At 43.2% G+C, this 18,415-nt stretch overlaps 1 protein-coding gene across 1 annotated transcript; it reads left to right on the top strand.

Annotated features, from left to right (window-relative positions):
- The first annotated feature begins 9,789 nt into the window (after positions 1-9,789).
- On the top strand, positions 9,790-15,727 carry ZFP36L2 (ZFP36 ring finger protein like 2). Its single transcript, XM_082252558.1, has 2 exons — positions 9,790-10,048; positions 13,454-15,727. The coding sequence occupies exons 1-2, from the start codon at positions 9,998-10,000 to the stop codon at positions 14,534-14,536; spliced, it is 1,134 nt and encodes a 377-aa protein (XP_082108684.1). The 5' UTR covers positions 9,790-9,997; the 3' UTR covers positions 14,537-15,727.
- The last annotated feature ends 2,688 nt before the right edge of the window (positions 15,728-18,415 follow it).

Genomic DNA, 18,415 nt, shown 5'->3' with positions numbered 1-18,415 from the left:
GAGGCTATTCATGGTCACCGGCAGTTCAGCTGTCAATGAGGAACTACAAGTCTGGAAATAGACCTAGCCGGGCCTGATAAATAGCATATCCATCCTACAATCTTGAGGCCTATAAAGATCTGGAGTTCATGGACTGCCTTTAAGAATATTTGAGGTGGTTTGAGTCTTTACAGTGGTCTACATCAGGGGCAAGACTTAAGCCTAGTACACACGCAACGAATTTCCACCGACCGGTCGTCCGTCTTTTGTCCAGAGTGGTGTTTTGTTAGTTGGAATGTGCTCTAGACTGCACACGAATTTTCCCACACGACAAAATTCGACTTCAGAAGTGATGTCATGTGTTGGTTTGCTTTCTTTGTGTTCTTTCTTCTCTGAGCATGCCCAGTCTTGCTCATAAGATTTTTTCCCTGTCGAAATCTGTACTGACTGCACAAAAATCGGACGTGTTTTGACGGAGGACAAAAATTTTATAGCCTGCACACCAGAATTTTTTAGGCCGAAAAGTCGGAGTCGGTTGTCGGAAGCACCATACTAACAAGCCGAAAATCGGCAGATCGGTCGTCGGACGAAAATTCCCGGACGCGTGTGTATGAGGCTTAACTTCGAGTGTTGCACAAAATACACCCAAATTAGCCTTCATACTTTATTTTGACTTAAAGTGACCTTCACCCATTAGATTGACTTTCTCTCATTTGCTTCCTCTGCCCTTTCTCTCAAGCCTCCTACACATGATGATATCAGACGAATGATCATACCTTTTTTTGTTTTTTTCTTGCATGCTAGTCTCATATCGAAAATGAGGAGGTTACCTAAGTTATGAGAGTTCTCTTACGACAGAGTACAACTTCGGAAATGATGTAGTGTATTGTATCGTGTCGTTTCCGAGCATGTATGGTCTTGGTCTTCTGATTTTTTTAAAGACGAATACTGTACTGATGAAACAAATATTGTACATTCTGGTATCATACGAGAAAAAATTTTGTGTTTGCCCCTTCGGATAATTTCAGATGAACTGCCGTGATCGGCTCTCGAAAGCTGTGTACTGACGATCAGATTATCGTACAATCGCTTCGAAAACTGTATTTTTCGTCTGATTTTCTGATCGTGTGTACGCTTTAAAATTGTGAACACTCGTGGAATGGCGCCAAAACTTCCGTACTCAAAAATCTCTATAGGCAACAATTTACATTTTTTGAAAGGTTATCTGTTTAGAGTACAGAGGAGTTCTTGGGCTAAAAGTATTGCTCTAGCTTCAACATTCGCGACGATACCTCACATGTGTGGATTGAACGCCCTTGTGCGACGTACATATGCATTCGCTTCTGCGTGCGAGCATGCGGGGATGGGGGCACTTTCAATTTTTTTTTATTATTTTATTTTTACACTTTCCCTTGCATTTCTGTTTTTTTGATCCCTTTTATTCCTATTACAAGGAATGTAAATATCCCTTGTAACAGGAATAGGGCATGACAGGTCCTCTTTATGGAGAGATCTGCGGTCAATAAGACCCCAGATTTCTTCTCCAGGCTGGAAAGCCTGAGATAAAAAAAAAAACAATTTCAGCTTTCCAGCCGAGATCAGGGCAGTATTTACAACTGCCAGGCCGGATGTGACATTATAACGTGGCGCCTGGGCCTCCGAGAGTCATAGAGACTGCCGGGGACCGTCTGGTCCTCAATATTCTCCATTTTGAACTTTCGCCGCCGGTTGATTCCTTCTCCAGCTCGCCAATTGCACGGGTGAACCAGTAGAAGCACTGGAGGGCAGTGGGAGGGGGACGTCCCATCCCACCGCCTATAAGAACAATCAAGTGGCTGAACAGCCTCTATGATTGTTCTTACTGTGCAGGGAATCACTGGCTGAAAAAATGATATGTGAATGATGCCTGCAGCTGCACCCATCATTCAGATAGCCCAGGACATCATATGAAGTACTCTGGTATGGAAGTGGTTAGACAAGGATATAGGGATCATCCTGCTACCTCCTGGGAAGTCACACCTCCAGGGAAGTCGTGTTTTAGTAAAGTGTGCATGTGCACCATAAGATTCCACACATGCAAAGCCATAGCACCAGCTCCCAAACATCTAGCAGAGACCTGTGGCATGCCTGTGCCCATGTGGCATCCCTGTATTGGGGACCTGACTGAGACCTGCACATGAATACCAGGAAGCCTTTTTGAAGAGGAGCTCCAAGATGGTGGTGTATGGAGAACTTCTGCTGCAGAGTAGACAATGCTGGACTCCATGGATTACCGGAATTCCAGCAGTCTGTTATTGACCTGTTATTATCTGGATCATAAGGCAACATATCCCTATGGGTAGATTGATGTAAGGGGACATGCGTCTGTATATATCTGCCCACCCCCGGGTCCGTTCAGGTTAATTAGGCTGAACACAATGCCTTTGCATCCAGGTCAGCTTTACGGACTCAACCAATATAGGCAGACACAATTCCACTTACATCTGGCCACTCATAGGGATTACATTTTCTTTAGGCTCCGTTCACACTTGTGCGACTTTGGACACATAGGAGTAAATTTTCTAAAACTGGAAAGTGCAGCTCTGCACGGTGGCCAATCAGTTTCTAACTTCAGCTTGTTCTTTTAGGTAAACCCATCAATTTAACAGTTTCAAAAAACAGTTACATTTCCAGCATGCCAGGAATGTAACTGTCGCATTGGGTGTGCTCTAAACCAAACTGTCAAACCCTCCAATGGCTTGCTCATCACTGATCACATGTGCAGCATCATAAGATCCAACAAAGGCCAAGATGGCAGCTTCCTTGGCTGAAAAGGATAGGATGGTTTACTTCCACTTTAAAACTTTGTCAAAAAACCTGGAAGCTGATTGGTTTCTATGCACAGCTGCACCAGATTCTGTGTGCACCAATTTTAGTAAATCGATCATAAAGTTGCAAGACAAGTCACAGCCCATTTTTTAAATGGCATGTATTTAGATCTATGCGACTTCATGTCGTAGCAACTTTGAAAAGGTTCCTGCACTACATTGCTGCAACTTTAACGTGACTTTAGTGCCAAACTCACACTCCAAATTCATCCTTTGGAGTTGCACAAGTGTGAACGGAGCCCAAATCGGAACAGACACGGATGTCACATATGCGCCATTCATTTCCGTTTGGATCCAACTCAGCAGATAATCAGTCTAGGATCCCCTACTGAGATAAAAATGGAGTGTGCCCATGTAAGAGTAGAGTGAAGGGGGATTAGAACCCCTTTTATTGCTTTCTGAGCCCTTTTAGAGAGATTCACCCTCTCTATTTGTCCTACTTACTGTTATAACTGCAAGTGAAAGTGAATGCCAAATTTTGAGTTGCTACCACAACAGGAGTAGTGAGGACACTAGTTCTGGCAAAAACGAGGGATTTCCTCCCACTTCCTGTTTTGGCGATGGGACAGGAAATGAAGTGAAATCATGCCAATGGGTCACAGACGGCAAAAAAAACCTGACAGGGGTTATAACCCTCCCGAAACCCTCGTTCCCACTAAAATGATTTGTCATGTGATTTGACAGGTCAAATCGCATGACAAGTTGCAGCCTGTTGCCGGCAAATGGTGCAACTTTGCGGCGCAGCAAAAGTAGTTCCTTTTGCCGATTTCGGGTGCGACTTTATCAGACATCTGTGTATGAAGCCACTCAGATGTCTTTCAAGTCGCGGCTTTGCAATCGTGCGATTTCAGAAGAAGTCGCATAATTTCAAAGCCGTGTTCAGTGTGAACGAGGGCTTAGGCCCCTTTCACATGAAGGTTCCGATTGAGTCCGTTTTTTTTTTTAGGCAGACCTGATCAGAACCTCCATTGTCCTCTATGGCAGTGGTCCTCAACTCCGGTCCTCGGGGCCCACTAACAGGCCAGATTTTAAGTATTACCCTGGGGAGATGCAGATTAGAATACTGCAATCACTGAGCAGCAAATGAGATCGCCTGTGATGTAATTTAGTTATCTTGCAAACCTGGCCTGTTAGTGGGCCCCGAGGATCAGGGTTGAGGACCACTGCTCTATGGAGCATCGGCTGTAAACAGACTTGTGTCCGTTTACACCCACTTACCTCCAATCCGCCTAATACAACAACGGAAGGAGAATCCGTTCCCTTATGTCTGGGTAGATCGTATCGGAGGGAGCTGGGTGTAAACGGACAGCTGGACTGTTTACACCCGACTGCCCATAGAGGAGAGCAGGCTGTGTCTGTGTCTGCTCTGCATAACACAGACCCTTCATCTGCCAGCTCAGCTGAGAGATCCCCTCCTGAGAAAGCCGATTGCCAGTAGAGTCCGCCTCATGGGAAAGGGGCCTAAAGGGCCATACACACTATAAGATTTTCTGAAGACTTTTTCCTTCAGATTTACCTTTTCTATGTAGTGCAAGGGCCTGCCAGATTGCATACAAATTGAGAGTGTTTAGGTTTGACCTCATATTATCTGGTTATTATGGTTTTGGTAAATCTAAAGGAAAAGGTCTTCAGAAAATCTTATAGTGTGTATGGCCCATTACTCTATCCAAAATAACAAATAAAGTTTTGCCTTTAGTTCTACATTCCTTGACAAAACCTATCCCATATAAAAGAACTAGCTTGAATTCCGGTATTCGAGAGACACTGGGCATTCTGCTTTGTGAAATCACCACATAAAGAAGAAGTAGGACGTGTTGCGCAGAAGGCAGAGCATGTCCCGTCCTTCATGTTTTGCAATGCTTGGCTGCGGCCTATAATAATAAATGAGCTCCACCGTTCAGACAGGAGCCTGAGCAGAGCAGAGTAAAAAGGCTTTAGGGCCTAGCTGTAACCTGTACATACGGGCCTGGCCACCGCCCCTTCATTCCAAGCTCTCAGAGACTCTAAGGTCTTTCTCGCCTTCGTTTTTTTTATCACAATGCGGCCGCGCTGACTCGTTCCCAGGCACTTGGCAGACGTTCAAGGTCTTGTGATACGATTAACAAGCCAACTTCTTGTCCTCTGACACGGGAGCCCTAAGCTAGCCTTAGCCACCATATTTACCAGAGCTGAGGAACGTTCTTTAGTACCTCCTTCCATCTAGGGATGGGGGGGGGGGGGGGGGTACTGGCCCAACGCTTCACTTTTTTTTTTTTTTAACTTTTGCCCTCCTGTCTAAAAAATCTTTAACTTTGCATCAGTCAGTGAGTCACCCTGTAGACCTCCAGGTGGAGGAGAACCATCCCACCGCTCTGGAGCTGTCATGGCTGAACATAGTAGAGGGCCAGATTGCAGAAAACAAGGAAAGAGAAAAAAAAAAAAGTTTCCAGCAGCCATTTGCAAGGCAGACAGGGGAGGAGGGTGGAAGGAAATCAACAAGGAAATGTGAGAGAGGGGAGGGGGCTGCTTGGGTTTCCCCTCTGCGTCTTGATTCATTGAGACACCCTGCTGTCAGGGGCCCCGTCCCAACCAGAGCCACTGGACCAGCCGCAGCCAAAGCATGTATGAACAAAGCCATGTGATGCCCCCCCCCCCCCCCCCATCCTGTGCATGATCTCCAACAACCACGCAGTTCTGGTCATGTGATGCAGTTTTAAAAACTTTAGAGGGGCAATAAAAATACGGTCGCCCCGGTGCACAGCGAGGTTCAATACTTTCACAACTGGAAGCAGCAAAACAAAAAAAACTTTATTTTTACATTTCCAGCGCCAAAGCATTTTGACATACAGACGGCCAGCCACTGACTATCCCAACAAGTACATTGAGTGTTCAGTGCAGTAAACAAGCTTCTGCTGAAATGTGTGCAGTGAGGGAGGGGGGAGCATGCTGGGACTTGTAGTTCCACAATCCACTTTTTTTTTTCTATTTGTTTATTAAAGACATAATCAATACTTGCACAAGGATTTACTGTTTACTAACGCAGGCATTTTGCTATCTGGGACTTGTAGTTCCACAACCCTTCCCCAATGCAAACAACGTATTTATTTTTCATTAAAACTTTATCGAACAAAAATATTCAGTACTTGCACTTCTATTTGCACATGGATTTACTCTTTTACAGAGGAGTTTTGCTAACTGAGACTTGTAGTTCCACAACCCTTCGCCAATGCAACAAACAACTTATTTATTTATTTTTTTTTAATTAAAACTTTATTGAAAAAAATATTCAGTACTTGCACTTCTATTTCCACATGGATTTACTCTTTTACAGGGGAGTTTTGCTATCTGAGACTTGTAGTTCCACAACCCTTCGCCAATGCAACAAACAACTTATTTCTTTTTTTTTTTTAAATTAAAACTTTATTGAAAAAAATATTCTGCACTTGCACTTCTATTCCCACAAGGATTAACTGTTCACAGAGAGGAGTTTTGCTAGCTGGGACTTGTAGTTCCTTTTCTTAATGCAATGTGTTTTTTTCTGTCGCATTTCTAGTTCTGCAAGGATTTACGCTTTACAAACAGGAAGGTGTTTTCCTAGCTGGGAATTGTAGTTCAACAATTCTTGCCGAATGCAACATTTTTTTTTTTTTCAGTTTAGTAAAACTTTATTGAAAAAAAATTAATCAATACTGGCACTTCTAGTTCCTCAAGAATTTACGCTGTACAAACGGGGGGGGGGGGGGGGGAGGGAGGTGTTCTGCTAGCTGGGACTTGTAGTTCAACAATCCTTGCCCAATGCAACTTTTTTTTTTCTGTTTAGCAAAACTTTATTGAAAAAACAAATCAATACTCGCACTTCTAGTTCTGCAAGGATTTATGCTTTACAAACAGGGAGAGGTGATTTGCTAGCTGGGACTTGTAGTTCCACAGCTCCCCAATAGGTCTTCAGCTTTATTATACAGAATCTGCACTCACAGGAGCTGCCTTCTGAACTTTGTCATTCCACAACTCCTATGAAGCCATGAAAACAATCAAGCTGCCTGCTTTCTGAGACTTACGGTGGTACACACCCTGGGAGAGATTTACTAAAACTGGTGCAGCTGTGCATGGTAGCCAATCAGCTTCTGACTTCAGCTTGCTCTGTTAAACTTTGACAATAAAACCTGAAAGCTGATTGGTTACTATGCATAGCTGAAACAGATTCTGTATGCACCAGTTTTAATAAATCCCCTCCCAAAGTGAACAATTTAGGGTTTACATATCGAAATGATGAAGACAAAATCAAGAGATTTGTATGCTGGGCTTTGTAGTCCCACAGCAGAGAAATCACAAGCTGCTTAGAAGAATGGTAACCAATTTTTTTTTTCCGCTATTGCAGAAGTCTACATGCTGAGACTTTTAGTTCCACAATCATCTACTTCTGGGTGCATAGCAGTGCAAGAACTAGGGAGCAATACAATGCATATGGGAACCATCAGGAACAACCTCTGTGGCAGCAAAACAGAGGTAGAAGGGTGTTTTGGCATGCTGAGACTTCTAGTTCCACAAGCATTTGCTTCCGAGTGTTTTGTACTACCAGAACTTGAGAGCAAGTAATGATACCATACTGGTGAAGTGAAAGTTTTATAGAGGCAAAAGGGGTTTGGCATGCTTAGACTTGTAGTTCCACGTCTTCTAGAAAACCAGTCATGAATGCTGACAATGAGTACTTGTTGGGACTTTGTGGAAACAAACCATACACATGGCTAGGTCAGAGCTCCCATGCATAGTGAAATGTATTTATTACAGTGAGTCACATGAGGATGGTCCTAAAAAGCTTTTCTAAAAGGTAGGCGTATTGCATGCTGGGACTTGTAGTTCCACAACTTTACAAAGCCATAAAAACAAAGTGTGTTTCTGAGCGTATTGCAGTATTAGAGCATATGGGAACAAATCAGAAGTTACAGGGATGTATAGGGGGAAGGAGTGCATGGTATGCTGTGACTTTAAGGTCCACAACTACCATGAAAACCAGTCCTTTTTTCTGGCAGCGAGGGCTTGCTGGGACTTGCAGTACTATAACTGGGGAACTGAACTGGTCAGAGCTCACATGCATAGGGAAATGTATCTATATGAAAGCAAATTGCAGCAATAGAACTGGGGGGGGGGGGGGGGGTACAGATCAGTAATGACATTTATAGGAAGAGGGTAATAGGAAAGAATTGGGGTCTTGCACGCTGGGACTTGTAGTTCCACATCTGCTGTAGGATTGGGAGAAACTAACGGTCTGCTTCAGAGTGCAATGTGACACTAGAGCTGGAGTACAGACAATGCATATGGGAGCCAATCAGGAGCTCCCATCCATAGCGAAGTATTTAAAAGGAAGATTAAAAAAAGTTAAAAAGTGAGATGCATGCTGAGGTTTGTAGTTCAAATACCACCATGAAAACAAGCCGTTGGGCTCAACATGCTGGATCTTGTAGTGCTCCAATCAGGAAACAAACCATGAACAAGTCAGTGATTACATGCAGTGATTTTTTTAATATCTAGGGAAGTGTGATGTGCATGCTGGAGTTTGTAGTCCCACAACTTCTAGGATACTGGGCTGTATTTCAGGACATTTAGTGGCTCAACTTTAACTGGGGGGTGGAGAGGTGCATTGTATTGCTCACCATTACTGGGGGGGGGGGGGGGTGCATATTATGATGGCTCAGTACATATATTATAGAAGTTGCTTTACTGGGGGTGCATAGTATGGCTCAGCATTATTGTTGTTGGGGGGGGGGGGGGGGGTGTACATTAGAGGAGTTGCATTACTGGGGGGGCATAGTATGGCTCAGCATTACTGGGGGGGTGTTCAATGCATTACTGGGGGGGTGTTCATTAGAGGAGTTGCATTACTGGGGGGTGCATAGTATAGCTCAGCATTACTGGGGGTGCACTATGGGAGTTGCACTACTGGGAGGGGGTGCATAGTATGGCTCAGCATTACTGGGGGGGGGGTTAATTATAGAAGTTGCATTACTGGGGGGGGGGTGTTCATTAGAGGAGTTGCATTACTGGGGGGTGCATAGTATAGCCCAGCATTACTGGGGGTGCACTATGGGAGTTGCACTACTGGGAGGGGGTGCATAGTATAGCTCAGCACTACTGGGGGGGGGGGGGGGGGTGTTACATTATAGGAGTTACATTACTAGGAGAGGTGCATTTTATGGCTCTGCATTCCTGGGGGGGGGGGTGCATTGTAGGACTTGCATAGTCGCCCAGCATAACTAGGGGGGGGGGCACCATGGAAGTTGCATCTATGGTGTGTACACAGCATGGCTCTGCATTACTGGGGGGGGGGGGGTATTCTATGGCTCTTTACTCCTGGGGGGGTGCGTATTCTATGGCTCTTTACTCCTGGGGGGGTGCATGGTACTGTTCACCATTACTGGGGATGGGGGGACCCATAGAAGTTTCATCTATGGTGGGTACACAGCATGGCTCTGCATTACTGGGGGGGGGGGGGGGTGTATTCTATGGCTACTCCTGGGGGGGTTACACTGTAAGACTTGCATAGTCTGGCTAAGAGTGTTTTTTTTTTTTGGGGGGGGGGGGGGGCTCAGCATGCCTCGTCTAGCCGGGTCAGGATTTCAGAGTCTGTGACTCACCAGCTGTCGCGGTTGCAGTCATTCTGAGACTTGTAGTCCCACAGCAGCTGGCAAGCCAGAGACGCAGAGTCAGGCCGGTGAGCCCTGTTGTCTCGGTTCCCGCCCGGCCCCAGCAGCTGAGCCTACATTGCTTCCCTCTCCTCTCCTTTCCTCTCCGGACTGCCGCTCCCCCTCTCCCACTCCGCGAGCTTCTACCCCGAGCGAATTGGCGGCGTCCAATAGGAAGCGGGCAGCCTGACGTCACGGCTCTGAGAGGAGGCGTTGCCACGAGACCCCGGCCGGGTCAGCGTTCTATCTCCTCCCACCGCGCACCCTAGCAGCATTTATATAGTGGTGTCTACACGCGGAGAGGGGAGTCAGCTCGTTGCACTTATTTCTACCCCGAGTCCTCCCAGCCGCTCCGGACCTGTCACCCCCCCATCTCCTCCTCCCGCCTGCCCGCCAGTCCCGGAGACTCTCTCTAGTCGTGGCTAGTCCAAAGCCCTTCAGGAACGCAGGATCTCCCCGGTCCTCTGGACTCAGTACAAACTGGAGCTGGAAATGTCTGCCACACTTTTATCCGCCTTCTACGACATCGACCTGTTCTGTAAGGTGTGTATGGGGGAGCCTGGCGCTGGGGGGAGGGGAAGCTGCTGGAGGCAGCATGGAAGGTCTAGAGGCAGTGTAGAGCCCTGGAAGATCTGAAGGGAGTGTGGAGCCCTGGAAGGGAAAGGGGATCACTGGAAGGAACCGTGCACTGGGGTAGAGGGGGTGTGGATCCTCTGGAGGTCTGTAGGAAGAATGGATCCCTGGAAGTAGGATAGGATCCTCTGGAAAGTCTGTAGGTTGCATGGATCCTCTGGAAAGTCTGTAGGTTGCATGGATCCTCTGGAAAGTCTGTAGGTTGCATGGATCCTCTGGAAAGTCTGTAGGTTGCATGGATCCTCTGGAAGGTCTGTAGGTTGCATGGATCCTCTGGAAGGTCTGTAGGTTGCATGGATCCTCTGGAAGGTCTGTAGGTTGCATGGATCCTCTGGAAGGTCTGTAGGTTGCATGGATCCTCTGGAAGGTCTGTAGGTTGCATGGATCCTCTGGAAGGTCTGTAGGTTGCATGGATCCTCTGGAAGGTCTGTAGGTTGCATGGATCCTCTGGAAGGTCTGTAGGTTGCATGGATCCTCTGGAAGGTCTGTAGGTTGCATGGATCCTCTGGAAGGTCTGTAGGTTGCATGGATCCTCTGGAAGGTCTGTAGGTTGCATGGATCCTCTGGAAGGTCTGTAGGTTGCATGGATCCTCTGGAAGGTCTGTAGGTTGCATGGATCCTCTGGAAGGTCTGTAGGTTGCATGGATCCCTGGAAGGTCTGTAGGGTGCATGGATCCCTGGAAGGTCTGTAGGGTGCATGGATCTCTGGACGTAGGGTGGGATCCCTGGAAGGTCTGTAGGGTGCGTGGATCTCTGGAAGGTCTGTTGGGTGCATGGATCTCTGGAAGTAGGGTGGGATCCCTGGAAGGTCTGTAGGGTGCATTTATCCCTGGAAGGTCTGTAGGGTGCATGGATCCCTGGAAGTAAGATGGGATCTCTGGAAGGTCTGTAGGGTGCATGGATCCCTGGAAGGTCTGTAGGGTGCATGGATCCCTGGAAGTAGGGTGGGATCCCTGGAAGGTCTGTAGGAAGTATGGATCCCTGGAAGTAGAAGGGGGATCCCTGGAAAGTGCAGGGGGGAGGGGGGTCAGATCCCTGGAAGGAGTTTGGGGGGCGAGGAACAAAACTCAGCTTCATTGATCAGTGTGCATGATTTGTGTGTCAGCAGCAGGGGAGATCTAGGAAAGTTTGCTGGAGAAGTTTGCAGCAGCCATAAAAGAAGGCACAGAGAGCTCCTCACACTGACTTGCAGCAGATCTCTAAGTTCTACTGGCTGATCACCGCCTATATACTGTATATACACTCCATAAGAGCTTCTACTAGGCTGCTTTTATTGTCTGCAGAGCTTGCTGCAGGTCAAACAAGCTGATCTGCCAATGCAACTTTTTTTCTTGCATTAAATGCTTCCTATAGCCAATCAAGCAACTGAAAAGTTTGAAAACATTTTAAAGTTTGGCGTTGGTATTGTCTACAGCTTGCATCAGGTTAAACTAGAAGATCTGCTAATGCAGTTTTTTTTTTTTTAGTTTGTATTAGACGCCTCCTATAGGCAATAAAAGTTTTTTGCTGGTTTTTTTTTTTTTTTTTTTTTTTTTTTGTTCCCATCTGACCTTAGTGAAAAAGTTTAAAACTTTTTTAAAATGTATTTTTATATAAATCTTTTCTTGTCTATGGAGCTTTCAGCAGATCATCTTGCATCAAGTTAGTAGCTGATCTGCCATTGCAAAAAAATATATTTTTGCTTTCGATGCTTCATATAGCCGATCAGCCGAGGAAACTTTTTTTTTTTTTTTTTCAAATTATTTAACTGTTTGATGCATTTTACAGTTTCTAATTGTGGCATTCTTATTGTCTGTGCAGCAGCAGTCAAGTTGCATCAAGTTGAAGTAGTAGTTTTGCTTTAGATTTTTCCTTGATCCAGAAGAAACTTTAGGTTATTAACACTTGATTGAAATATTAGGTTGTGTTTTTTTGTTTTTATTTATTTTTTTATTTAGCATTCTTTAGAGCTTGCATCGGCAGCAGATGAACTTGCATTAGGTTATACTAGCTAATGCAATATTTTATATATTTGCAGTAAATGCTTCCTGTAGACAATCAGGTTTTTATTATTCATCTGAACTGGATTACATCTCTGAGGCTTTTATTTCTTACACGTGTTCCAGTGATCAGTCTGCATATTTAAACTGTATGACTGTAGCTTGTCCACATAAAGGATAGAGGAGGGGGGTGGGGGATGACAATGAGCTTTAATGTCTCCATAGGAAGTGTTTTATTGTATGTGGAAGTTTCTAGAATATTGTGTGAGCCCTCGAACTCCACCGCAGCTGGACAGCCATAGGTCGGATTACTAACAAGTCTATAACTTGGGACTAGTAGAGCGTTGTAGATGACAGTCTAGTGTTGGCTCTTTAGTTGGTTACTGTCTATGTAGAGCCGTAGTGTAGTGTTGGCTCTTTAGTTGGTTACAGTCTATATAGAGCCGTAGTGTTGGCTCTTTAGTTGGTTACAGTCTATATAGAGCCGTAGTGTTGGCTCTTTAGTTGGTTACCGTCTATGTAGAGCCGTAGTGTTGGCTCTTTAGTTGGTTACCGTCTATGTAGAGCCGTAGTGTTGGCTCTTTAGTTGATTTCAGTCTATGTAGAGCCGTAGTGTTGGCTCTTTAGTTGGTTACCGTCTATGTAGAGCCGTAGTGTTGACTCTTTAGTTGGTTACTGTCTTTGTAGAGCTGTAGTGTTGGCTCTTTAGTTGGTTACCGTCTATGTAGAGCCGTAGTGTTGACTCTTTAGTTGGTTACTGTCTTTGTAGAGCCGTACTGTTGGCTCTTTAGTTGGTTACTGTCTTTGTAGAGCCGTAGTGTTGGCTCTTTAGTTGGTTACAGTCTATGTAGAGCCGTAGTGTTGGCTCTTTAGTTGGTTACCGTCTATGTAGAACCGGTGCTGTCACTAGTTAGTGGAGTGACGTTGTGTGCCAGTGGAAATGTATTCTTTGTAGGAGTGGAATATGAGAGACGTGGGGAGAAGTCTGGGCTATGGGTGGCGTGTAGAGAAAGTTGGGGTCTAGCTATTGGTGGGTTTCCAGAAAGTTGGATTTCTGAAAGTAGACTGGGGAGGGGGTGCATGGGTGGACAAGCTGTGATTCATGGGGGTTTTAAAGAGAGGGGGAGTGGGGTGGTTGTTTATGTAGGGGGTCTATGTGGGGGGGTTGTATAGGTCTACTGAAGGCTAGTTTTTTTTTTTTTTTTTTTTTTAAGCTTGCTCTACAGAAGGCTAGGTTTTTTTTTTGTTTTTTTTTTTTGAAGGGGGGACAACTTTTAAACGTGTGTAGAGACATCCTATTGCAGAAGTCTGATCTGTTCCCTCTTTTGTCCTCCAGAACGAGAAAGTCCTGAACAATCTGAATCTGAGCAGCATGCTGGACAAGAAGGCAGTGGGCAGCCCGGTGTCAGCCCCCACCTCCAGCCTGCTCCCTGGGTTCCTCCGCAGACACTCGGCCAGCAACCTGCAGGCTCTGGCTAACAACAACAACTCGTCCCCCAAGTTCTGCAACAACAACCTCAAGGATTCGGTGGTGAACACCACTGCCCTGCTGAATAAAGAGAACAAGTTTCGGGACCGCTCGTTCAGTGAGAACGGAGAACGTAGCCAGCACCTCCTGCATCTCCAGCAGCAGCAACAGCAGCAGAAGTCCGGTGCTCAGATCAACTCCACCCGCTACAAGACGGAGCTCTGCCGGCCCTTCGAGGAGAGTGGCACTTGCAAGTATGGTGAGAAGTGCCAGTTTGCCCATGGGTTCCATGAGCTTCGCAGCCTTACCCGGCACCCCAAGTACAAGACCGAGCTGTGCCGTACCTTCCATACTATTGGCTTCTGCCCCTATGGTCCCCGCTGCCACTTCATCCACAACGCCGAGGAGAGGAGGCAGGCACCTGGAGGAGGTGGCTCCCCTACAGACTGCTTCAACGGCCAGCGCCCCAAACTGCACCACAGCCTCAGCTTCTCCGGGTTCCCCAATCACAGCCTGGACTCCCCTCTTTTGGAGAGCCCAACCTCACGCACACCTCCCCCGCAGCCTTCTAACTCCCTGTACTGTGAGGAGACTATCCCATGTGCCAACAATGCCTTCACCTTCTCTGGCCAGGAACTCAGCCTGATTACGCCCCTGGCGATCCAGACCCACAACCTGTCCAGCTACAACCCTGCAGTCTTCTGCCGCCAGCAGCAGCAACCAGCTTCTTCCAACACGCCCCCGCCGAGCCTTAACTTCCAGCCCCTGCGGCGCCTCTCTGAATCCCCAGTGTTTGATGCTCCACCAAGCCCACCTGACTCCCTCTCTGACCGGGAGAGTTATCTGAGCGGCTCCTTGAGCTCCGGCAGCCTGAGTGGATCGGATTCCCCTACCCTGGACTCTAATAGGCGCCTGCCCATTTTCAGCAGGCTGTCCATCTCTGATGACTGAGCCATCAACTCCCCCTTTTTTTTTTCTCTAGGGGGCAGACAGGACTGAGGAGGCAAGTTGCTGCCTGGGCTGGTATGATTATTATTTTTTTTTTTATATAATAAATGATCTGGGCTTCATAGCCACCTGTCTGAGAACAGAGGGCAGTGCTGTAAAGCCCGCAGCTGCTGCAAAACCTCTTCATATTTTTTTTTTTCTTTTATAAGGACAAGCAGAGCGCAGCCTCTTTTGGTCACGTTGTTGGTTGTAAAGCTCCTCGTTGAAAGTCAAGACAGTCAAAGCTCTGCATGCTGAGGTTATGTTGCAGCTGAGGTCTTTGGGTTCCACAAGCTGTCCTGGTGATTGGACTAGAGGGTTTTTTTTTTTTTTTTTGCCCACCCTGCCTTTAAGTACAGCGGAAGCATCCGGGTCCAGTTTTTACCCCCCCTCCCCCTCTCTCTTTCTGTCACGAAAAGCTGCCAGTCTATCCCTGCACTTCTTGCCCAGTGTGATACAGACTCAGGAGGGTAGAAGACCAGAGAGGATGATGACCTAAGCCTTACACCAATGTAATCATGGCAAGGACTAAACACTTGAACTGTATACAGCTGGCACTCAAGATGTTCCCTGTATTATTATTATTATTAATATTATTATTTTTGTTTTTTGCCTTTGTGCCTCTGCCAATTTTTATTTAATGTAAAGTAGGGTCAGAAAAGACTCGTGAAAAAAGAAATCCTGAAAGCTGAACAAAAAAAAAAAAAAAAACCTTACTCGCAAAAGGGCAAACTTAATAGAACAAAACTATTTTTATAGAACTGTGGGGGTTAGCGGGTGGGATGTGTTCTTTTTTTTTTTTTTTTTTTTTTTTCTGGGGGGGGGGGGGGTGGTGGGGGCGGGGGATATTTTTAACACCAGCAGGCATTCCATCTCTTGAAGCATTAGCACAGCAAACTTGGGGAATTACACTTTAGCTTTTTTTTTTTCTTTTTTTTTCCCCCAGGTGTTTAATAATAAAAACACAACAGTCCAGTTGGGAGAAAAAAAAAAGAAAAAAAAAAAAAAAACTTTAATAAGCTTTTTAAAAAAAGAAATCACCATCCTGCCAAGAATATGCCTTAACAACAAGCAACCCTCTAAGACTTTTTTTTTTTTTTTCTTTAGCTTAACATGTACTAAAAACAAAAAAAAACAAAAAAAAAAAAAAACTTTCATTCCAAAGTTAACATCAGTTCCATTTCCATTGCTTAGTGGGCTGTTAGCTTAGAACAATGTTTCTCGGAAGCACTCAGTTAGTTTATAATTGTTGAATAACTGCTGATTTTTTTTTTTTTTTTTTTTTATTATTATTATATTATTTTAGCTGTCTGAGTTGCTTGCCTGTCACTGCACACAACTCAATATGAAACTATTTAACTTATTTATTATCTTGTGAAAAATATACATTGAATAATTTGTTCATACTGTATTTATCGGGTATGATGAAAAAAGCAATAGATATATATTCTTTTATTACGTTTAAATTATGATTGCCATTATTAATCTGCAAAATGTTGAGTGTATGTTCTTTTCACAGTAATATATGCCTTTTTTTTGTAACTTCACCTGTTTTATTTTATTGTAAATGAGTAAAATCTTAATTTAAGAGATTGTATGTAATATTTATTTCATTAATTCCTTTCCTTGTTTACGTTAATAAAAAAGAAAAAACAGAAAAAGATTAATGGTTTCTGTAAAGAAATCTCTGTGCTGTGGATAAGAAGTTTGAGGAATTTTTGTATGTACATTTTTTTTTTTTTTCTTTCATCTTTTTCTCCCACCCCCAATTTATTATATAATATTTTTTATTTTTTTCAACCCGTCCAAAAGTGAACTTAAAGCAAAAACTTTATAATTTGACTCCCGAGTTACTCGCTCACATGAGATATATATATATATATATATATATATATATATATATATATATATATATATATATATATATATATATATATATATATATATATATAAATTCTTTTTTTTTTTTTTTTGTCTGATTTCCACCGCAATCACTGTGATGGTATGTAGCAATAATTGGGGTCCCAGTATTATATTTCACAGTGCCTTTTTTGAAGAGTTCACACTTGCCTTAAAAAAAATAAAAATGTCTCAACCAAAAAAGTATTCTGTAAAGGTGTGATCATTTTGAATGTAGGGATGGGTTTTGTTATACCTTACCACTTATTTAAAAAAAAAAAAAAAAAAAAAAGAGCAAAAAAAAAAAAAAGGCCACAGTCCTGAAACTTCATACAGTACATGAAAAGTACTTCAGTGAATTCCTTAACTAGAAAGCCAAACTTTTTTTTTTTTTTTTCTCTAGAATTTGCCTAGATGGTAAATAAGAAAAACATTATTTTTTTTTTTTTTTTTTACCTTTCTCCCTTTTTTTTTTTTTTTTTTTTTTTTTTTTTTTTTTGTACATAGTAGGTACAGATTAAGCACTATGTACTCTCTCTGAACTACTTTAACAGGTTTTTTTTTTTTTTTTTTTCCTCCTGAATGTAAAGAAAAGGATGAGTTGACTATAATTATATGTATATATAATTAGTCGGTTCACTAAGAATTGTGAGACTGTATTCTTTGTACTGTACATGTTTTGTAGTTCTCCCAATAAATTTTTGGAAATGAAAAAAAAAAAAAAGCATACCGTTGATGTTTTGTCTAAACGGTGGGTTCTGTCTCTGCCTAGTGTGTATATACATTTAAAAAAAAAAAAATTCTGCCTTTATCCAGGACCATTGCGAAAGGTTCCAAAGTCCTCATTTGCTATAGGCAGACTGTTTTAACTCTTGTGGTCACGCAATGGTTTTTACTTCTGGTCTGATGATATACTGTGCCTTAAATCAGCCATCTGCACTTCCTGATCTCATTTTAAAGGTTAAAAAAAAAAAAAAAAAAAAAAAAAAAAGCATGCATTCATATACAAAGGATATTTCTGCTCCTTTCCTATCAAAATGTGCATCTGATTTACTAATGAAACTATATCCATTTGCTTTCAACTAGAACTCTTTCTTCTCTATCCACATGCTATACAGCCGGGGAGTTCTGTTGAAAAGGCTTACAATGCTGCCAGACAATTGGGGTATTCATTCTCCATGGCTTTGTAATTACAGGAATCTCAAGCTAATGAAATTAACGATGGCAGTAAATATAAAAACTTTACTCCTATATGGTTTTAGCTGGTGTATATGCATGGTGTTTTTTTTTTTTTTTTTTTTTTTAATTGAAATATCGCCCACATGTAAAAACAATGCCAAAAGTTGCAACTTTTTTTTTTTTTTTTTTTAGGGCTGTCAAACACCATTTTTGTTTCCTGTTTCTCATTGTTTATGTGAATTTAAGTTAAAATGGGGAGGCAAATATTGGATTAGTGACTTATAGGCATGCGCACATGAACTTTGGGTAGTGTCGCAGATTTGCCTAATCGTGTCAACATTAACCACATAATTGGGTCTGTGCCATTAGGCAGCAGTTTTAACACCTGTTTAAGTTTGGGTTGTGCTTTTTGAGAAATACCTAATCAAACAGATATAATTGATGGTGTAATGCAAACGTAAGGGGCAATTCGCTGAGTAGAAGGGAAAAGTTTTCTAAGGACCTTTCCTCCTTCCTTTTTAAATAAAAAAAATAAATAAATGAAATGAATGAATAACTTTAAATAAAAAAAAAATGAATGAATAACTTTAAATTAAAAATTAAAAAAATAAAATGAATGTATAACTAAAAAAAAAAAAATTTCATTCATTTTTAATTTTTTTTTTTTTTTTTAAATTTACTTTGTTTAAAAAAAAAAAAATATTTTTAAGATAATAGTCAAATGCAATGACACACTTTTTTTTATCAAATCAATCAAGCTTTCAT

Source organism: Pelophylax lessonae, assembly GCF_965119305.1.
Source record: "Pelophylax lessonae genome assembly, chromosome: 3".
Classification (NCBI taxonomy): Eukaryota; Metazoa; Chordata; class Amphibia; order Anura; family Ranidae; genus Pelophylax; species Pelophylax lessonae.
Note: the sequence above shows the minus strand (reverse complement) of the source record. Positions and strands in the feature narration are given on the sequence as shown.

Bases quoted from the DNA above. Each gene is read 5' to 3' on its own strand.
- ZFP36L2 (XM_082252558.1), top strand. From the start codon at position 9,998: ATGTCTGCCACACTTTTATCCGCCTTCTACGACATCGACCTGTTCTGT. The intron at 10,049-13,453 runs GTGTGTATGGGG...TTTGTCCTCCAG, and splicing joins ACATCGACCTGTTCTGTAAG to AACGAGAAAGTCCTGAACAA.